Genomic DNA, 22,948 nt, shown 5'->3' with positions numbered 1-22,948 from the left:
AGCACGCCGTTTTCATCTTCTAGTGGCTTCTCAGGTGGAATTTTGTGAAGAGTGCAGTGGCGAGTGCTGTGGTTTCCCCGTTTCCATCTTCTAGTAGCTTCTCAGGTGGAATTTTGTGAAGAGTGCAGTGGCGAGTGCTGTGGTTTCCAAGCTGTAGAAATGGATCTGCTTTCTTCTCCTTGCAGAATTCAGCGCATTTTCAAATACCTTGAAAAGATGCCGGCGTGAGGAAAAGGAACACTCAGTGTTCAGCCAGCGGACAGAAGAGGCGTCTGCCGTACAGTACTTCCAGGTCAGGGGAGCGGTCCCAGGTGGAGCTGAGTCGTTTCAGAGTGACACACACCTGTGAATATACCTGGGCGAGGCGGTGGGTGGAGAAGAGAGTGCCGCGGTGTTTTCTTTCTCTTCTGCCGCGCTGTGCGGCATGTGGGATCTTAGTTCCCCGACCAGGGATCCGAACGCATGCTCCCTGCCTTGCAAGCGGGGAGTCTTAACCGCTGGACCGCCAGGGAAGTCCCGAGAGTGCGGCGGTTTTTAATGTATGGTCCTCTGACCAACAGCAACAGCATCACCTGGATTGGGATCTTGTCTCTGTCACTTAGCGAGTTGTCAGGACTTGGGCAAGTTGCTGCATCTTCCTGAGGCTCAGTTTGCTCAGCTGAGGAACATACTTCATCTGATTGTTGTGGTGATTTAATTTGATTAGAGGATGTATGTGAAACACTTAGCATGGTGCCTGGCACATAGAAAACTCTACCAAATGGTAGCCATTACAATGATGATATTTATTACTCACTGTCAATGCTCATGGATTTATACGTACCACGTCACCCAACCGGCTTGCCTCAGGATCACCACCGTCACTGCCTTCTACCCCACCCCACCCTCTCCTGGGATTTCTATCCAAGTCCCATCTTTCTCTCTAGGCTGATGGGACTCATCAGGGCCATCCCTTTTGGCCCTGGCCCCTTTCTCTCTCACTTACCTCTGTTATTCTTGATCTGTGCTCTCTCAGCCTCTGCTTTGGGAGGGGGGACCCTGGGCACCAATCTGGTCAAGATCTAGGTCTGAATCCGCTGTATGGATCAAAGTTCTGAGGTCTCCTTAGAGTTGTGGGCCTTACAAGTGGGGCCAGTGTGGACAGGTCCCGGGTGTCTCAGAGCCTCGGCCCCCCACTGTGTTAGACCAAGCCCACCTTGACCCAGGTGGCTGTAAGAGCCAAGTACCCGTGAAGGTCCTGCCTCATGGCATGTTTACCCTCCCTGTCCTTCTCTCTCCCTTACAGTTTTATGGCTGCCTTTCCCAGCAGCAGAACATGATGCAAGATTTTGTGAGGACAGCCACTTACCACAGAGCCATCCTCCAGAACCACTCTGACTTTAGAGATAAGGTAATGGTGGCAGCAGGTTATTAATCTCAAACCATTTTAAGAAGCCTTGTCAGAAACTAGGCTGAGCATTCAGCTTTGATAGAATTACCACACGACCCAGAAATTCCACTTCTGACCGTAGACCTAACTAACTGAAAGAATTAAAAGCAGGTATTGAGGTGACTATTTGTACATGAATGTTCATGACAGCACTATTCACAGTAGCCAACACGTGGGAGCTTTCCACATGCCCATCAACTGACAAAGAGATAAACAAAATGTGGTATATCCATTCGATGGAATATTATGAATATTGTTTGTATTGATATTATTCATATAAAGAATGCAATGCTGATGCACACTGCAGTGTGAATGAACCATGAACACATGTGCAGTGAAAGGAGCAGCTACAAAAGCACATATGATTCCATTTATAGGAAACATCTAGAATAGAAATCCATAGCGAGAAGGCAGATTAGTGGTTCCCAGGGGCTGGGGGAGGGGGACTTGGTGGGTACAGGCTTGCCTTTTGGGGTGATGAAAATGTCTCGACAGAGGTAATAGTTGCATAGCATAGTAAATGTACCAAAACCCGCTGCATTGTACCCTTTAAAATGGTTGATGGTTAATTTTATGTTATGTGAATTTTACCTCAGTAAAGAAATGAAGTTTTGAGAGCCAGGAACTCAAGAGACTAAACGCACTATGTTTTGGTGCACAGGACAGGTTAGGAGCTGTATTGCTACATAATGAATAGCCCTTATTGTGTCACTTCAGTTTTTTTTTTTTCATGGACTCCACAAGTGCCTGCATTTATTTCCTTCACAAAATGGATCTGAATGGTGAACGATTGCTAACACTCTGTGCAAGTGTTGTCCCTTATTTTCCTACCTGTTAAACAGCCAAGGTGTTCAAGATACTATACAGCTCATCTCGAAAACAGGATCACTGGTCAGTGAATCAGCAGTCATGGGGTCTAGTTTCATATTTTCCCATTTAAGTAGCTCTGTGGTCTTAGGCAAACACTAGATTTCTCTGGGCCTCACAGTCTCTTCTACTGCCATAGTAATTGTAGACCCGTGGCCTTTGAGATTTGCAGCATGAATTCCCCAGGAGGAATGTGGTAGAACATTGAAATAAGGATCCCAATCCCTGCATCCACACCCATTTGCAAAGTCGTACAGCTGCTCCTTTCATGAAGAGATAGTTTCGTTTTTTATCCCTTATCTCTGTGCAATCCTTGGGATGTACTTTGATCAACAGAATATGATAGAGGTGACGTTGTGTGAGTTTCAGAGCCTAGGCCTTCATGAGCCTTGTGGCTTCTGGGCTCACCCTGGTGGAACCCTGAGACCACCATACTGTGAAGAAGCCCTGTCTAGCCTGCTGGGGGTTGGGAGGTCACTTGGAGGAGTGAGGCAGTCCAGTCAATAGCCAACACCAACTGCCAGGCCAATCACTGAGGCCAGCCTGGACCTTCCTGTCCAACCAGCCCTCCAGCTGAATGCAGGAACATGAATGAGTCTAGGCAAGACCAAATGAGAAACTGCCCAGCCCTCCCACAGAGCTGCGTTCAAGCCACTAAATTGTGTTGTGGTTTATGATGCTGAAATAGTTACTTAAAGTAGAGAGAAGACACACGAAAAAATAGTGATAAATAGGCCCCCAGCTAGAAGCTGATTTGCTCATGGGTTGCTTTCTGCTGTCCTGTCCCTTCTGCTATAGAGCCGTCAGAGAATTCTTAATGTTGGTTATATTTTTTCAGTTCCAGAATCTCCATTTGGCTCTTTTTTATGTCGTGTATTTCGTGACTGAGACTATTTACTTTTCCCTTGATTTCAGTAGTGCTCATGATTGCTGCTCGGAGCGTTATTATAATAGCTACGTGAAGGTTTTCGCCAGATAATTGTAACATCTGTGTCACTGCTGTGTTTGCTTCAGTTGATTATCTATTCCCGGGGAATTGATATTTTCCTGAGTCTTCCTATGCCAAGGAATTCTGGATTGTTTTCCATACATTTTGAATATTATGAGACTCTGGGTCTTGTTTAAAGCCTATGGAGAGAGTTAATATTTCTGATTTAGGATGCATTCAACCTGGTTAGGTTCGGACTGCGTGTTCCATGCCACTAGTTGATTTTCCAAGGGCTCTGGTTCCCGTGTCGTTTCACTTTTCAGAGCCTTAGCAGTGCAGCTGGGCTCTGTTCCATGTGCATGTCGCTGGATGGTCAGTCCGGCACCTAGGCAGAGTTCTCAGAGTTTTGATGTGCTAATGATCAGGTCCATGCATATATAGTTTGAGGGGTGAGTACAGGAATTTATTTTAAAAAATACTTTATGGGGTTTCTTTGCCCAGTTCCTTCCACTCCATGATCTCCCTGATACTTTCTGGTTCCCTGGGACCCCTTTTGAGTCTCTGGACAAAAAGCTCACTCTACCGTGCACGTCTATGACCTCGCCTAGGTATCGCCAAGCAGAGAGAGGACAAAGAGAGGGGAAAAAGCAGTGGGGCTTGGCCCCAGTTTTTGGGAACTATGGCACCATTGAAAGCAGAGGGAGTTTCCCCTGTCTCATAGTTTGGGCTGATGTGATGCTACGACCCCCACAAGGTCTCTGGGGGCTGGAGCATAGAAGAAGGGAGGAAAGGGATGGAAAAGAAAGGGGGGGGGCAAGGAAGAGGAGGAGAGGAGAGGGGAGAGGAAAAGAAAAAAGAAGAGCAAGGGAAGAAAAATTTCCACACTCTCTTTGAGCATTCGGAGTTCCCCTTCTCGCAGCTGGAGCCGGAACAGAGGACACCTCCCGCAGCTCTCTTGCCCGCACCCTGGTGTCCATTTCTGGTGTGTTGAGTTCAGGCCACGGGTGAGGGTAAGGGGGTATGGATCAGTAGTATTTCAAGTTCTGATCATCTTTCCCAGTCTCCCTGCTACCGTTGACTTTTCAGAGGCTTCAAGTAGCTGCTCCCTGCATTCCGTCCAGGTTTTAGAGCTGTATTCAGTGGGAGAGTCAGGGTAAAGTGGGCTTTCTCCTGCTTATGCAAAACTGGACATTTTCAAAAAGTCAAATGTAGGTACTCTGGTAGATGAGTGTGTTGGTAAGAGAAAAAGATAAGACCAGAAATGGCCATGCTTGACCAAAGGGTCTCATGTGTCTTGAGGTACCAGGACCCGTGCTTTGCCAGTGGGGCATTCCTGGTGAACAGTGAGGAAGTAATAAGCAATCCTAATGAGGAAGACCAGGTTGTGGTAGGTAGGCAAGGTGAGGATGGAGGGGAAAAGCTTGTTTCTTTTGACACCTTACCTGGTGTTCAAGGCTGTGGATAAGCAGTCTTACTGACCTAAGTCTTACAGGTTTCTCATCAATTAAAATAATTCAACTCTCAACTGTTGATTGTAATACTTTTATTTGGGGAAACTTCTCTCCTTCTGAAATTGCTTAGCTTTCTTTTTTTAAGATTCTTTTTTTTGTGATGTGGATGGATTTTTTAAAGTCTTTTTTGAATTTGTTACAATATTGCGTCTTTTTTTTTTTTTTAATGTTTTGGTGTTTTGGCTGCAAGGCATGTGGGATCTTAGCTCCCCGAGGGATCGAACCCACACCCCCTACATTAGAAGGCCAAGTCTCAACAACTGGGCCGCCAAGGAAGTCCCGAAATTGCTTAGTTTTAATCTATAATCTGTTTTCTATTATCTATATTATCTATAATCTGTTTTTAATTCTGGTTATAGCTTCTAAAGACCACTCCCCCAGATTACTTGCATTTGATGAGTTTTTCAGAGTTTCATATAGATCTTGTCATTCATCTGTAGAAACAAAGATATTGGACCAGATCATCTCTAAGGTCACTCCCACCTCTAAACTCATTTGATTCTACAAAATACCTTTTTTCTGCCAGCCTGAAATGGGTTTTTCTGCCAATGAAATAAAATAGGCATCCATCTGTTGGGGTTTATGAAGGTGATAATTAATCACATGACTGATAATTAATTATATCCCTTTCCCCCTCTGAATTCTGAACCAGTTTAGAAATAGACACAGATGTCAGGTAGAAATCATAATACCAGCTTTATTTTTGGTAATGCTATTTGCAGAATGGGGCTTGGGCCTGTATCCACATAAGGCTTCCTACCCCTTTTTTCCCCCTCAAACTGCATTTTTCCTCTCACTGGTATGCTGAACATGTGGTCTCCCCAGACAAGTCCACAGCCTGCCCAGCAAGCTTCCACCTGGGGGACTCAAGAGCACATGCTTGGGTGGAGGATCGGCAGGCTGGCCCCTTCCAAGTACCAGCACTATGCAAGCTCAAACCGTTTTCCAGCATCACCAGTCAGATAAGTCACTCCTATTAGGAGATAAAAAGAGGAAGGGGAGATGACCTCTCTTGCTTCTAGTACTGCCCACTCCTGCGAATAAGTATCTCCTCCCCACTGGAAACTGAAGGAACAAATTGTCCCAGTTTTAATGTCCCAGGAATCCCCTCAGTCCTAGACAGACTAGGATAGTTGGTCACAGTAACTCGAAATCTGTCAAATCTACCACAAATCCAAAATGTTTAAAAATCCTTTTCTGTTTGCTTCATCATACAGAAGACCCTCGTTGAATGACCCCTCAGTCCATGGAGGATGCTACCTTTTTACCAAGCTCTTGTGTTCTTTCTCATTGAAATTGGTTACCTAAAAGGGCATGGGTTTAGAATGGTCAATACCAATCGCTGTTATTTATTGAGCAACTCAAGTATCTGCAAGCACCATGCTGAGAGCTTTCCATACAGTGTCTGTCTCAGTTCAGGCTGCTGTAACAAAAATACCATAGACTGTGTGTCTTAAACAACAAACACTGATTTCTCATAGTCCAAGATCAATGTGCCTGTAGAGCTGGTGTCTGGTGAAGGTTCATTTTCTGGCTTGTAGACAGCAGCCTTCTCGCTGTATCCTCACATGGCTGAGAGAGAGAGGAAGCAAGCTCTCCTCTGTTTCTTCTTATAAGGACACTAATCCCATCATGAGGGCTCCACCCTTGTGACCTAATTACCTCCCAAAGGCCACGTATTCAAATACCATCACATTGGGGATTGGGGTTTCAACATGTGGATTTTGGAGGGCACAAAAATTCAGTCTATAGCAGTTTCCTTTGATCTTCATTACAACTTTATTAGATAAAGACTAATATTTTTGCCATTTTAGAGATGAGAGAACTGAGACCTGGGAATGTTGATAATTTACCTGATTTTATACAACTGATAAATGAGAAAGCCAGAATTTGAACCCAGTTAACCTTACTTTAGAGCCCATGCACATAACCTGTGAAAGGCACTGCCATGGGGAGGTGGGTTGAAATTGCCAAGAGAGACTTTTGTTTCTCTGGGCTTAAGGGTGGAGTGAAAACATTGTGGTTACTTAAACATCCCCATGCAGGTATGAGGCAGCATTGCACTGTGGTTACGTGCATGAGTTCTGGAGCCAGAGAGCTGAGTTCAAACTCCAGCTTGGCCACCTGCTGTACATGTGCCATAGACCTTTATCCTGTGTGCCTTGAGGTCTTGAACAGGTTATCTAAGGTCTCTGTGCTTCAGTTTCCTTATCTGTGAGCATAGCAGCTACCTCCTAGAGTCCTTGCAGGATCAAGATGATACAATGCATAGGAAGTGCTTAGTATATTGCCTAAAATATCAACTCAGTCCATAATAGCAAGTATTATTATTATTTATGGTCTTGGGGATGGTGCTATAGTTTCTACCGCTGCAGTAATTTTAAATCTTTCAAATCTTGATTTCTTCATTCTGCCTGCTCCATGCAGTTTTAATGAAAATCCTCTCTTGGCCAGAGCACTGCTGGCTGAGAACCCCATTTGGAATCTATCCAGGAAACTGACGCTGCTGGAACCCACCCCCTCCCCCTGCTCAGAGTTTCTGTTAATTGCCATATGGCTATTTTTAGTTTCTTTTGCCTGTGCACTTGGAACAAGCAGGAAAAGTCCATCCTGCTGAGGGTACTGGGTTGTGTGAGCCGTAGGGTTTTAATTTGGAAATGTTTTGACACTTCATTTGTCAGGGCACCAGTTGCTGGAAACTTGTGAGAGTAAGCAGGAGCCGGGAGCTTATTATTTTTTTAAAATCAGCATTTTCACTAAAGGAGAGAATTCCCAGTTGCAACAGCTGCTTAGTGCATCCAAAAGTGAGGTTGGCTTAGGCAGAAGGGATTCAGGGATTTGAAAGCTTAGAAGAAAACATAAATAACTACAACAAACATGCAAAGCAACCTGTTCAGATTGTCAGCTGATCCTCAGATCTGCAGAGCCTGAGCGGCTGGCTCTTCCAGTTTGAGTTTTCTTTGCTGTGGACTTATCATCAGTTTGGTCGAATGTCCTTGGGTCCATCTCTGATCCTGCACTGAGATTCTCTGACCTTAAAACACTGCTACTACTTTATTTGGTTAACCTGGCACACTAATGAGGCCCAACCTTAATCACTGATGGAATAAAGGCTGTAACACAGGCCTGCCGGGTAGTCGTGCTGGCATGTGTTAAAACAGGTCTTGCTTCCTGAAAAAAATTTTAACCTCTTTAATGAGGTATGAAGCATGTACATAAAGCTGTACATCTTTAACGTATACAACTTGATGAGCTTAGGGATAAGTATACACCCAAGAAACTATCATCACGATCTAGGCCATAACCATATCCATCACTTCCAAAAGTTTCCTCCTGTCCTCTTTATTTATAATGATAACTATTATTATTATTTTGTGATAAGAAGACTTAACATAAGATCCACTCTCAGCAAATTTTTAAGTAATAAATACAGTATTGTTAACTGTAGGCACTAAGCTGTGAAATAGATGTCTAAGAAGTAAGAATTATTCATCTTTTTTTAAAATAAATTTATTTATTTTTGGCTGCGTTGGGTCTTCGTTGCTGCGTGAGGGCTTTCTCTAGTTGCAGCGAGCGGGAGCTACTCTTCGTTGTAGAGCGCGGGCTTCTCATTTTGGTGGCTTCTCTTGTTGCGGAGCACGAGCTGTAGGCGCATGGGCTTCAGTAGTTGTGGCACGTGGGCTTAGTAGTTGTGGTTCACAGACTGTAGAGCGCAGGCTCAGTAGTTGTGGCACATGGGCTTAGTTGCTCCGTGGCATGCGGGATCTTGCCGGACCGGGGCTTGAACCCATGTTCCCTGCATTGGTAAGCGGATTCTTAACCACTGCGCCACCAGGGAAGATCAAGAATTATTCATCTTGCATGACTGAAACTTTGTACCCTTTGACTAATACTTTCCTGTTTCCCTCTCTCTCCAGCCACTGGTTACCACCGATCTACTCTCTGCTTCTAAGAGTTTAACTCTTTTAGATACTTCATATAAGTGAAATCATGCAGTATTTGTCCCTCTGTGTCTGGCTTATTTCACTTGGAATGATGTCCTCCAGCTTCACCCATGTCGTGTGTCACGTATGGCAGGATCTCCCTTCTTCTAAGGCAGCACGGTATTCCATTGTGTGCGTATGCCACGGTATCTTCATCCATTCTTCAAATCCTCCACATCTCGCTGCTGAGTGCTGTTAACCATTGACAGCAGCATCCTCATTTAGAACTGTGGAGGGAAGTGGGAAGAAAGGAAGTAACTCACGACTCCTGCTAGGTTCTTTGCATATCTTATCTCATTTTAATCCTTGCATGTTAGTCAGGGTTCTAAGCTGCCAGCATCAGAAACCAACTCTGCTAATTTAAGAAAAAAAGAAAAAAGAATTTCCGAAAAGGATATAGGATCATCAGAGAGCTAGGCGTGGAGGCTACAAGGAGAAAAATAATTTCCAAAATCATGCTGCAGAATTGATCTCTGGGAGACATCCATGCAGCCAGACGTGGGCACCGCAACCTGCATAGGCTTCACCTGCTGCTACCCTGGAGTGTTGTCCTTAGAACCTTTCTCTGTTGTGCTGCTGGAACCGGGAGGTGGCCATGACCGCACCTGAGTGGATTCTGTGCTGTCCTGCGTCTGCACACTGTCAGCTTCACAGTGCAAGGTGCATCTTATCAGGAGAGCCCCGGTCATGCCTGTGCTTTAGCTTCAGGGATGCTGGAAAAGAGCAGCAGACACCTGTAACTTCCCAAGTGGGAGGCTGGTACTGCCCCGGAAGTGGGACATTCTCCAAGCACAGGAAGGGGGTTCAGATGCTGAGAGGCACAGAAGAAAGGTAAATGCCCGCCACACCACACGACAAAAAAATTCAAGATATATTATTAGCCTGATAGTACAGAAAAGGGACCAGGGCTACATAAATTTAACTAACTTGCTTTAAGGTACACGACTGCTAAGTGGTAGAGCTATATGCGAACTCACATCTGCCGGGACTGCAAAGTGATTTTGGGAGCAACATAAAGCCATTCTCTATATGTTCTAGGTTGATAATCAAACTGATATTTTATTTTATCTATGTGATCTTTGGAACATGTATGGGGGCGGGATGTGATAGTGAAAAATGATCTCTGATACATCTGTATATCTCTGCCTGTCTTGTGTGTGTGTGTGTGTGTGTGTGTGTGTGTGTGTGTGTGTGTGTGTGTGTGTGTGTGTTTCCCTATGGCTTGGACTTTGGAGGCCGTTGTAGTTTCCTAGGGCTGTCATAACAAATTACCACAAACTAGGTAGCTTAGAACAGCAGAATTTTATTCTCTCACAGTTCCAGAGGTCAGAAGTCCAAAACCAGGGTGTCAGCACGCCCATGCTCCCTCTGAAGGCTGCAGGGGAAGATCCTTCCTCGCCTCCTTCTAGTTTCTTGAGGCTGCTGGCAGTCCTTGGTGTTCCTTGACTTGCAGATGCACCACTCCAATCTCTTCTTTGTCACATGGCATTCTCCCCATGTGTCTGTGTCTCTAATGTAAATTTCTCTCTCCTTGTAATGACTCCAGTCACAATGGATTTAGGGCTCACCCTAATCCAGTATGACGTTATCTTAATTTGCTATATCTGTAAAAACCCTATTTCCCAATAAGGTCACATTCACAGGTTCTGGGTAGACATGAATTTTGGAGGACACTATTCGACCTAGTACCGAGGCCAAGGTTCACGTTAGGTCATATATCACAAAAACTCATCCCTGGGATAAATTCTCTGTAATACAGGTGAGGAGAAAGAGGTAGAAAATGGATGTTGGTCTTAACTGATCTCTTTGGCCCCTTAAGCTCTAAGGGGGTGTCCACATAGATTTCCTGAATGTGAGTAAAGCAGATGGCGTGTCTGTGCCAGGATTCTCCTGAGCTTGAATAAAATCTGCTCCTGTAAGAGTACTGGAGAAAGATGCCAGAATCAGCAGAGGAAAATGCTTTCATTTGGTATGAAAGCAAAGTGCAGCTTTCAAGGAGAGCCAAGAAGACTGAATAAACAGCGATCACAGACTGTCTTTCAGGGCATTTGGGAAAGAGGGAGCTAGGGACTTTAATGCAGTAGATGGATTTTCTAGTCAAGGTATCTGTGCTCCAAGCCTGTCTCTGTACCTTTCAAGATGCTGACATGTGACCTCTCTTTGGGGTTAATTTTAAAATGGGATAAGAACACTTAACACATGGTGGCTATAAGAATTCAGTGAACTGCTATACCAGAATCTCAGCACAGCATCAGAATTCTGCGGACATACTGGGAAATTTGAATCAGAAATCACTGGCACTTGACTGGGCTTATTAGGGTAAACTAGGTTATGCTGCTGTAACAGTCAACCCCCAGACCTCAGTGGTTCAAACCAATAGAGCTTTATATCGCGCTCATTTAATCCATCCTAGGTTAGCGAAGGGCTGCATTTTGTCTCATTCTCACTCAAGGACCCAGGCTGAGGAAGCAGCCTCCATGTGAAACACGACTAGTTCCTGTTGCAGAGGGAAGCGGAGCGTGGCAGAGCACGCTCCTTGTTCTTATATCTTCTACCTGAAAGGGACCCATGTTCACTTCTGACCACATTACATGGTCCAAAGCAAGTCATGTGGTCACTCCTAATTCCCAGAGAGCAAGGGATACAATTCTACCATGTGCCCATAAGGAGAACCAGAAATATCTGGTAAGTGGCACTAATGACTATCATACCAGATGCCACTCTTGCAAAATCATTAAAGAAGGGACAGATTGCTAAGGTGGAATTCGCAGTGCCTCAGCTCTGCATGGGAGGGAGCTAGGAAGAAAAGAGGTTTGAAAAAAAATCAATATTTCACTGGTACGGTTTTACTGGCTAACTTACTGTGAACTTCTGCCTGGTGGATTCTCTTCCCACTACAGTCAAGGCATTTCAGAAACATCTTAGGGTTGAATTTCTAAACCTTTCCCATTCCCTCTAAGACAGTGCCATGAAGGAAGGGCCAGTTTGGAGCAATGACTGACTTTGTTAAAGGCTTATATAGAAGACTCTGTGCAACAGTAACTTCTGAAGTAGGTGTCTTTGTCTTAATATCTGCTTTCCAGGATAAAAATGTAAGTGGATAAATAGGATAAAGTCAGTATAAAGGAGTTAAATTGCTGTACTAGAACCTGGTCTTTTCCAGCACTGAACCAGGAATTGGGCATGGATGAACTTAAGAGCTTGTGCCTGTATCTTCTTTTTGCTTGATTTCCTGAATCTGAGGTACTGACACACTCAACTCCAGAGTGAGGGCTTAGGTTTAGAATTTAGAAGTTCAGAAACCCGGAAAAGACAGAGTCACAGAAAAATGTCAGTAAACATGTTGAATTTTGTTTAAGTAGCACCGTTTTCTTAGCCTCAGTCCCGTAAATCACAGATCACGCAGCAAAGGCTTACGTGGTAGTATTTTCTTAGGGAGGGCAATCTCAGTGGAGCAGGAGAGAGGCAGAGCAGAGCGGGGGAGAGCAGGTGTGAGGGAGGGTGTTACCGAGCTTGCCACGGCTTGATGAGAGACTGATCACCCGGTGTCACCGGACACCATCAGGGAGGTCATAGGAAGCCACTCTGTCTTCAAACAGTTCATCGGGGGAGAAAAGGAGAATGACTTCTCCATTGGCTGCCATCCCCCACTGGTGGAGCACGCCCCCGCACGGTGTTAACTCCCTACTCTTCATGGTGCACGTGCATGCGTGCCAAGTGGGTACTGTCGTGCCTGCCCCATGCCTCAGCTGCGACAAGGGCACTGCGGTAGGAGGCAAGGGACAAAGTGCATGTGGCGTGAGTGAGGTGGGCACTGTTTTATTGTACTCGTGAGCAATGTGAGGGAACAGGAGAAGCCTCCGCAGCAAACTCCTTCAGCTGTAGCAGCAGCAGTGAAACTCAGCTCCATGTTTCAAAGACCAGTACAAGCAATTCCTAGGGCCACTCTGGCCGGCCAGCAAGGCGAGCGTTCCGTTCTGGCGTGCTACAAAAACTGAAGGTGTTAGAAACATCCCCCAAGCCGGGAACCTGGGAGTCAGGCTAGACTCTTTCTTTTCCTTTCCAGTTTCCAAATTCTTTAGCTTCTTTTAATCCAGCATTTTTGCAACTCCTTCTCTTCCCCTTTGTCCCACAGCTGATTCTTTATTCTCGTTGTTACTGTATCTTTCCTGGAGGATTGCAAATGTTTTCCAATTAGTTTCCCTACTTGTCCCAGTTAAGACAGCTTTGGCCTCCAGCAGGAGGAAATCCCTACTTAAATTGGCTAAAATGTTGGAGATAGTATGATTCTGAGGTGTTTTAATCCAGTTTCTCTGAGCATCACATTTCAGTTTAACCACGTCCAAGAAAGAAGAAGCATCTTTCTTACGTCTGTCTTAGAAGGGGGAAAACCTTTCCAGTAGCTCCCAACAAACTTCCCCTCAGGTCTCATTAACAGTATTTTATCACACACGCAAGTGTAGTGATCACTGGCAAGAGAGACGGAACCACTTACGATTGCCCTGGACCAATCAGGATCCCCTCCCTGGGACTGGGGATGGTTATCCACAGAGGAGGATAAATACTCAATAAAGTGAGGTTCCGATAGGAAGTAAGAAGGGACTGATGTTAATTCGGAACCACCAGTGTCTGCCCTGCACCCTCTGATCCTGTGTCCTGCAGTCCACACCACCACTGGGATGCTGCTGAAACACAACTATGAAATAATTCTTCCACTGCAAACTCTTCTATGACCCTTCTCTGCTTACGGATTAAGTCCAAGCTCTTAGTGGCGCATACAAGACCGCCTACAAGCAAGCATCAGCTTTTGCTCCTGCCATGTTCATTTCTCAGCCATGCCCCCTACTTGTGCCTCTAACACGCACGCCATGCTCCTGAGAAGAGGCGCTGCCTCCCAGACATGACTGGCTCTACCATTCTTGGGTGCCTTTGTCCAGACTGCTCTCAGTCTGGAGCTCTTGCCACCCCCTCCATTCAGACGGCACACGTTGGCGTGCCTCTTGACTTTCGCTCCTCGGGTCATCTCAGTGAAGTATTTCCAGAATCCTTGGTAGAGGAGGCTAGTCCTCCTTCATAGTTTCACTGGGTCTATTATATAATACTATCCTTGCCACTGTAACACATCATTATGCTTCTCCCTACTAGACAGTCATGTTATTTTCATCTTTGCATTCCCAGCATCTAGCACTATTTGGCACAGTGGGTAATAGAAGGTACTTTTGATGTCTGATGAATGATTGAGTGCCTGAGGGTTTAGAGCTGAGTGAGCTAGTCTGAGTCTATTGGCAGCATATGAAGGGGGTTAATCATGGAGAGAGAAGGTAGGAGTGATTAGCATCTTTGTATTTTCTGTAATAATAGAGAAAAATAGTTGGAGAACTGGTGAAAGGGTGGTTAAAAGATTGGTGAAGGGTTTATCTATCCTCTGCCAGAAGACCAGGTGGAATGAAACAAGGGTGCTCATAAGTATTATTTAGTCATTATTTAAATACAGGCAACCCTTTTGTTGAAAGCAAGTTTCACTGCACAGAGATGCAGAGTTCTGTCTTATGGGGAGCTATCACAGCAGAATTCTTCTGCCATAGAGAAAGTTCTAATTATCTGAACAAGATTTAAGCCTAAGCTGCAAAGGCCATCAAGGATGTCTTCTGCAACTCTTGAAGGGATTTGGAATTTTCCTTCTTTGACAAACCCTAGAGGAAGAGATGTGATGGACTGCGAAAGGCTGTGTAGTTCTATCATTCTGTTTCTGCTCGGAAGCTGTTCAGTCACCCTGTTGGTCAACAATTTGGATGTTGGAATAGTTGGGTGCAGTCTGTGGGGTAGGGAGCCCATGGCAGGTAACTGTGATGATAAAGTACATGACAGTGGAAGAGCATGGGGTACTTGTAACTTGGGGTGATTCAGTGGAGATATCTACAGATATAATAAAATAATGGCTGGAAGAAGCAGCAATGGCTGTGGAAGTGCCAGGTGGGTAGGACACAGTTTCGGAGTATAAGGCATACAGAAATGACAGTTGGGGTATTGCAATTCAGAGCAGCCGTTGATATGCTCAAGCAAATAAAGAAAGAATGAATAAATAATAAATGGCATAACTGGAAGAATTGAGTGTGGGATAATCAGGACCTCAGTATCGGAAGACAGTTATAAAACTGTAGGGTGAAAAGAAGGCTAAATGGGACAAACATTACTGTAGCCTGAACAACACAGAAAATAGAATTGAAAATGAAGGGAGTATCTAAGAGCATAGGGTTTCAACTAAGTACGTTTGTTTTTATCTCATCTCTGCCATTTATTTATTTTATTTTATTTTATTTTATTTTACTTTATTTTATTTTTTGCAGTACGCAGGCCTCTCACTGTTGTGGCCTCTCCCGCTGCGGAGCACAGGCTCCGGACGCGCAGGCTTAGCGGCCATGGCTCACGGGCCCAGCCGCTCTGCGGCATGTGGGATCTTCCCGGGCCGGGGCACGAACCCGCATCCCCTGAATCGGCAGGTGGACTCTCAACCACTGGGCCACCAGGGAAGCCCCTCTGCCATTTATTAAGTGTATGACTTCAACTCCATCTGATTCTCAGTCTCTTTATGTGCAACATGGAGAAAATAATGGTACCCACATTAGATAGTTGTCATCATGAGTAAATACGGTAAAAGTACTAAACCAGCATAGTACATAATAAGTATAAAAATAATGGTACATATTTACTTTTACTTTATTAGTCAAGGGTAGTTTTGTTTCATGTTTTTTTAAGGACCTGGATGTTCTTTGTTAATTTTAACCTAGTGAATCCAAATAAATAGCTTTGAACCCTCTTGGGGCTTGTTAGACCTGTTCAGACATTTTTGCAGGATTTTTTTGCCTAGGAAGCCATAAGAGCATGTAATTAAAATCATCTGTACAAGCAAAATGACCTTATATTTTTAATACTTAAAGAATTTTATTTACAAATAAATTCACGGAACTTTTGGCCACTGTTACATGGATCAATTGTTGACTTTTCCCCATTAGTCCTGACAAGAATTTCATACCATTTTCTGGTGCTGCCCCATATAAGCCCCAAATTAGCCATTTTTATAGTTACTGCCTGTGTATCCAGGGGAAGCTGAGGATGAATTCTCTCTCTAGAGGAACATTGTATACTAGAGCTAACTGGATTGTAATGTAATGACAATATGACAATGTCCAAAGAAAGTCATCCTTTGAAGGATGCTTAAGATCACAAGCTTGAAGAGGATGCGTTACACTGGTAGAAGGTACGTTCTTAGGGAGGTAACAGATTTGCGCTGTTCTTTTGGATCATGAATCTGTTCCCTATCTGTGGTAGTGAGACACATTTTTATTATTCAGTTTGTTTAACAAAGATTTAGTGAGTGTTTTTGCTGTGTGCCTGACCCCATGCTATATCAGGGATTCAGTAGTGACCAAGAAGCAGATAGAGGTCTCTCCTTTAATGAAGGGGAGGGAGCAGAAATTAATCAAATAATCCCTCTTTGAATGAAAAATTATAACTGTGATGAACGTTATGAAGGAAGGGTTTGAGTAAGTGATGATAAGAAAGCGTAGAGCTGGGGCTTCCCTGGTGGCACAGTGGTTAAGAGTGTGCCTGCCGATGCAGGGGACACGGGTTCGTGCCCTGGTCCGGGAAGATCCCACACGCCGTGGAGCGGCTGGGCCCGTGAGCCATGGCCTCTGAGCCTGCGCGTCCGGAGCCTGTGCTCCGCAACGGGAGAGGCCACAACAGTGAGAGGCCCGCGTACTGACAAAAAAAAAAAAAAAAAAAAAAAAAAAGCGTAGAGCTGGAGGACTTTACTTAGCCTGGGAGGGGAGCAAAGGCTAAGGAAGTCTTCCCTGAGGGAGAGCTGTTTGAGATCTGAAGGATGAGTTGATGTATCAGCCAGGGTTCCTGCAGGAGAGGCAAGGCACACCCGACAAGGTGTTTTAGAAGAGTTAAATAACAGGACCATTTACAATGATGTGGGCAGAGTACAGGGAACCAACACGGTACGGTGAAGTGCCCTGGCACTACCAAGAGTGGGGACCTGTTATCACCCCTTGACCTAAAGCGGGAGGGGGAAGGGGAGGTTATTGGAAACCTGAGAGAATAGTCATAGCTCTAAGAGATGGAAGCCCAGCAAGGGCTGTGGCCTTTGGTAGAGGGGACACAGCCAGTCCATGGAGACCTGGGCGGGAGGAAGCCAGGAGAATAAGTCTTCTGACCGCACTGTCCTCACTCCCTCTGACCTCCTGTTGTCTTTTCTCTTGGGCGATCCCGGCCAGAGGCCAATAGCGTGGAGCCATCGGAAGTGTTTAGAGTGTGGTGTGGTCAGATTTACATCTCTTCACAGTCTACCCTTTCCTCCCATCTTTTGCTGCACAGAAGGATGGCCATGGTGCTACAGACAGCTGAGCGCTGGGTACTCATCCAGCTCTGCCCTTTACCAGTAGCGTTACCTTGGGCTGGAAACAGTCTCTCCAAGCCTGTTTCCTTCTCAGTACAACGGGGACATAACTATGTACTCTCCATCCCAGCGGGGCATGAGGATCAAATAGATAGTGTCTGGGGAACGTCCTTTGGAGACTGGAAACTGCTTTACACGTGGAAGAGGATTTTATTACTCTCTTTTTGCCTCTGTCTGAGGTGAGATACTTTTCCCTAGGATAAGAAAGTATAACTTAATGTCTGCCAAGGTCCTCAAACATACCCAGTTCTGTGATGGCCTACCAATGGTAGAATAAAACATGGGCTCAATATAATCTTCTGTGAGGACAAGAAAACGTGATTAGAGGCAGCTCCAAGGCTTCCTGAGGTGCCAGATAAGACGGTGTAACATAATTATGTCCTGTCTTCTCCTAGTCTGGGAAACCCCAGCTGGAAAGGGCTGAAAGAGTGTATTTCCATTAGAGCCTAAATACTTGCTTGGACTTGTTTGTTTTTCAGCAGAGAATGAATTCTCAGCCTTCCTCAGCTTTGTTTCCAACGTTTCATGGCTTACATAGACAGGGCAAAATGTCCCTCCCTCTCCTCTCCCTCTCCTACAGGCCCCAGACTGAAAATTCACTTGTTAACTTTTTAAATATACACACAAACGGGAAACAGATGGCATTATCTGGGTAATGCTAGCAAAAGATCAGATTCTTTTTCAAGGGCTATGCTCTGTTTTGAAATAGCCAAATGAATAAGGTTGTTTTGGCTTGAAATTCGTTATTGAAATAAGGTATTTGGACAACAGTTTATAATTTTTCGGCTCTTCTCTAGGTAGGGTCTGGGCCTGTCAATGCATCTTCCTACCAAAAGGCCTAATTTGGCAAAAAGCTGAACCGTATCAGCCTCCCTCCCATCTCTGAATTTTTCTCTCTCTCCCTGTTCCCACTGTCTGCTGTCTCTCTCCCAGTGGTAAAATGTTTCTTTGGTTTTTAGTCTGCAGGATCAAGAAAAGTGAAAAACACTGCTCTAAGATGTGCTTCATGACACCCTAATAAAAGAGACAAAGTGTTCCCTTCACACATTTCTAGGACGACTGTCACCAGAGCAAGCAGGTGCAATTTCTATTGTATCTTAATTTTGTATCCATGTTTTGGACTGAGCGTAGTATCTAAGGTATTATATTTTAAAATTTATTTATTTATTTATTTATTTATTTTTGGCTGCATTGGGTCTTCGTTGCTCTGCACGGGCTTTCTTCAGTTGCGGCGAACGGGGACTTCTCATTGCGGGGGCTTCTCTTGTTGTGGAGCACAGGCTCTAGGCGTGTGGGCTTCAGTAGTTGTGACACGCGGGCTCAGCAGTTGTGGCTCGCTAGCTCTAGAGCACAGGCTCAATAGTTGTGGCACACGGGCTCAGCCGCTCTGCGGAATGTGGGATCCTCCCGGACCAGGGCTCGAACTCATGTCCCCTGCATTGGCAGGCGGATTCTTAACCACTGCGCCACTAGGGAAGTCCTATTATATTTTTCATTGAAGAACGCTCTGGAAAGGTTCTTCTGGACGTGGTGCATCTTTTTAGGGGGCCATGGATTGCACTCTCCAACCTACAGCCTCCTCTCTCTAGACAGCTGTCATGGGTGTTCTTGCAATAAACCCAGGACCATGTGAAGATGAAGTATTTCCTAGGGAGGATGAGAAGAAGTGAATGGTGGTATTTCTAAAAGTATAGACAGCCTGACAGCAAATTCCAGAGACTGGGTGACATTTTAAATTAGTAATGCTCCTAATTATCCAAATCCTAGGAGACCACATGGAATACAGCCACAGCTCTAGGATTAATATAAGTGAGCACCGTGAACCCACTACTAACAGCATGTTCTCTTAGAATAATGGCACTGTATCTGTGTCAGCACAGTGTGATACTGCAGTTAAAACACAGATACGCACATGCACAACCTCTGATATTTCCTATTTTTTGGAAAAATTTTCCTACTATCGAAGTAAAAAAAAAAAAACTATTATAAATTTTCCTGAAAAAAGTAATACTTTGTTTCCTTGTCATTCATTGCCTATTGGTATTGCTGGGTTAAAATATCAGATTTATAAAAGTGAAATTAAATAATCAACATGTGATTTTATAGAACATGAGCTTGGAAGGCAGAAGTGCCCAGATTCAACTCCTGGCTCCCTTACTTAGTGCTAGGTGAACTTGGGCTCATTCAGTGTCTCTGATTTTCAGTTTGTCATCTCACAAGTGGCCATCGTAATGCTATCTATTCGTACATTTATTGTGAGGATTTAGAGCCAAGTGAAATGCCTTGCTCAAAGCTAGTGCTAAAAGATGCTAAGAATAAAAGTCACTGATGAGACAGAAATACAGGAGCCTGAGATTTCAGTGATCAGACTGAGCTGCAGACCTCAGCTTCAGCTGTGCATGGGACCAGGGCCCCAATCCATACTGTCCTTCTCTTCCTGGCAGCATGCAGGTCCAGATGTTGGTTGGTCCCTTTGTGCCAGTGAATGGTGGTCTTTCTGATTGAAGTCCTAGGTCTGAACACAGAGAATAGAAGTTTCTGTAAATTCTATGTGTCCACTGTCTTAATACCCTCCTACCCTCCATATAAACCTCCCCAACTTTTTGGAGGGGGCCTAAAAGAAAAAGCACATATCTCACTTTTGGATTTTTAAAGACTGTCTTCAATTTTTCCTGAATATATATACACACACATATACATATACATATAATATGCATATACGTATGTATATATGTATATCATGCTAAACATTATTTGAGACAGTTTTCATTTTGTTCACGCTGACAGGTAGGGTAAGCAAATTCATTCATGACCCACTACTTTTCTTGGCCCTAAACATCCTAAAAGTAAACCATGTTACAAAGAAACTGTAGTAATAATAACAGTCATTTGAAAAACACCAATTATACACTAAGTGCTTTGTATACACTTCATACTGATCCCCACAGTAAACCTTAAAAGGTGGGTATTATTAACCCCATTTAACATAGGAGAAAAAGAAGTCTCACCAAGATTCATAACTTGGCCAAGGTAAGACCACCTGTAAAAATCAAAGCTAGTACTTTGATCACAGTGCTCAAAGTTGGCATGATGCCAACAGCTAAGCTCCGGTTTGTGTTTTCACCCCTTTTTTGTCTTTTCCTTTCCTTCCAGGTCGTTCTAGATGTTGGCTGTGGATCAGGAATACTGTCATTTTTTGCTGTACAGGCCGGAGCTCGGAGAGTCTATGCAGTTGAGGCCAGTTCAGTAGCACAATATGCTGAGGTAAGTGGTTATATTTTTACAGCAGTTACTAACTAGGTCTTCAGTAAACTTCAGGAGACTAAGTGATGGACCTTTCACGTAGGTCATTTTAGAAGAATTTTTGTTTTACCAGTCTGATTTTTTTTTCCTGTTGGGATGTTACTCCTGAAAGAGCCCGCCTTCACTGTAGTGATGGATATGAAAACAATTGTTTTAAAATTTTCTTCACAATACTAAAATTATAACAGAACTTTCTTGGGCCTGGGGGAGATGAATGCTGTCTTATCTTTAATGACCTACTGAGGTGAAGAGTCAGACATCCCTGGAGCTAGGTTTATTTTTTTTCTTAAATGCTGTACTGACAATAACCGCACCACTCACTTTAAATTTCAATTTTGGTTTAAGGGACTGTTGCTACATGATTGTAGTTGGAGCATGGGCAGATGTCTGTGCTTCTTTTTCAGATTTCAGGTTCTGATTAGAGGACAGGGAGATGCTTTGTTTTAAATATGGTACTCCACTATCCTTATAAAATGTGTACAAATATTGGAGAATAAGTCAAGAGTCAAGTAATAATAGCTTTCAGTAATATTTGGATGTAATAACAACCCAGTCAAGCTGCAGAGCTGGATGTGTGTGTGCACGCACATGCACAGGGTCATGTGCTTGTCATCCACACCTGGAGGAGGCCTGCATGTAAATGAGGGACAGAATGGCAGATAGAGAGGGAAGCCTGGCTGCTGCTCTGAGGAGCATCCTGAAACTTTCCTCCGACCTGGGACAAGTGCTAGCTCTGAGTGATGGTTGGGTTTGGATTGAATGACCCAGAAGGGGCCAGAGACCAGTAGACAGTATGGCATGTTCGGAAGGAAAGACTGCCAGGGCCTGATGGCTGGCATGTTCTTACACTCTCTTCTTCCAACAAGTCTTGGATAAAATATTTTTGGTCATTTGCTTACGTACCAATTCTTAAGAGTCATTTTTATTAACTATTAGGTGCACACAAAAGAATATTTGTAAAATGTGTACATTTTAATATTTGAAAAATGTGTACATTTGTAAAATGTGTCAAGAATAACAATACAATGAATGTGTGTCCACTACGTCTTTTTTTTTGGCCACGCCACGTGGCTTGCGGGATCTTAGTTCCCTCACCAGGGATCAAACCCATGTCCCCTGCAGTGGAAATGTTGAGTCTTAACCACTGGACAGCCAGGGAAGTCCCAACTATGTCTTTTAAGAGATAGGCCATTAGCATTTCCATTAAAGGTTCATGTGTCTTGTCTTTATCATGTCTCTTTTCTACCCTAAATAGAGGTAACCACTATCTTGAAATTTTGTTAATCACGTTCTCACTGTTCTTTATAGTTTTACCGCATATGTTTCTGTCCCTAGAAACATATCCTTTATGAACTTTCCATAAATGGAATCGTAATGTATGTATCCTATAATGTGCTTTTTTCACCCAGCATGATGCTCCTGAGGGTCATTTTGTTGGTGCATACAGCCATTGTTTATTCCTCTTCAAGTACTGGATAGTGTTCTATTATATGAAATGCTCAGGGCACTGAGCTGTTGACGGACTTTGGATGGCTTCCATTATAAAAGTATTTTTATGAATATTCTTATACACACTCCCCACTGCATCTGTGCTGGAGTTTCTCAGTATACACCCAAGAGTAGAATTGTTGGGTAATAGGGCATGTATACCTTCACCTCTGTTCTGTGATGCCAAATTGTTTTCCAAAGTGGTTGTTCCAATTTTTACTCCCTGCAGCAGTTAACGAGAGTGCCATTGTTCTCCAACTTTGGCAACACTTGATATTGTCAGGCTTTGGAATTCTTGCCAATCTGGTGTTTATTACATAATTGTGGTTTTAATTTGTATTTTCTACTCACTAATGACTTTGCGTATCTTTGCACAGTGTTTGGCCATTTGTACTTTCTCTTCTGTGAAATACCTGTTCCAATTTTTTTGACAGTTTTTCTTTTGAATTGTTATACTAACTCTAATTCATTTGTAGAAATGATTTCTATATTCTGGATATTAATTCTATTCAGTTATACATGTGAAAAATGTCTTCACCCAGTTTTGTACCTCACTTTTTCTCTTTATGGAGTTCTAAATAAGATTTAAATGTGGAATTCTAAATAAGAAAAGAGGAAGGGCTTCCCTGGTGGCACAGTTGTTGAGAGTCCACCTGCCGATGCAGGGGACACGGGTTCGTGCTCCAGTCCGGGAGGATCCCACATGCCGCGGAGTGGCTGGGCCCGTGAGCCATGGCCGCTGAGCCTGTGCGTCCGGAGCCTGTGCTCCGCAGCGGGAGAGGCCACAACGGTGAGAGGCCCGTGTACCGCAAAAAAAAAAAAAAAAAAAAAAGAATGCATTCAGGGCCAGGGATGGTTAGAATCTTCTCAAAGCATGGCTTTAAGGACAGCCTGGTCCCTCCTGATGGAAACCATGGCTTCCGCCGCGCTCTTGGCTGTTGCCATGGGTGTCATGAGATGTCCCCACGTGGGCCA

At 44.2% G+C, this 22,948-nt stretch overlaps 1 protein-coding gene across 1 annotated transcript in view; it reads left to right on the top strand.

The window, feature by feature from the left end:
* Nucleotides 1-247: 247 nt before the first annotated feature.
* The window catches only part of LOC309963804 (histone-arginine methyltransferase CARM1-like), a gene marked incomplete at its 3' end in the record, with an annotated part of 116,780 nt that continues 94,079 nt past the window's right edge, over nucleotides 248-22,948 (top strand). The window contains exons 1-3 of the mRNA XM_082842341.1: nucleotides 248-292; nucleotides 1,286-1,390; nucleotides 20,336-20,446. Coding sequence (XP_082698467.1) covers nucleotides 1,316-1,390; nucleotides 20,336-20,446 — 186 coding nt within the window. The 5' untranslated portion in view covers nucleotides 248-292; nucleotides 1,286-1,315. The remainder of the gene's footprint in view (nucleotides 293-1,285; nucleotides 1,391-20,335; nucleotides 20,447-22,948) is intronic.

The sequence above is a fragment of the Leucopleurus acutus genome, assembly GCF_964270905.1.
Source record: "Leucopleurus acutus genome assembly, chromosome: 7".
Taxonomy (NCBI): Eukaryota; Metazoa; Chordata; class Mammalia; order Artiodactyla; family Delphinidae; genus Leucopleurus; species Leucopleurus acutus.
This window is presented reverse-complemented; position numbering and strand designations above follow the sequence as displayed.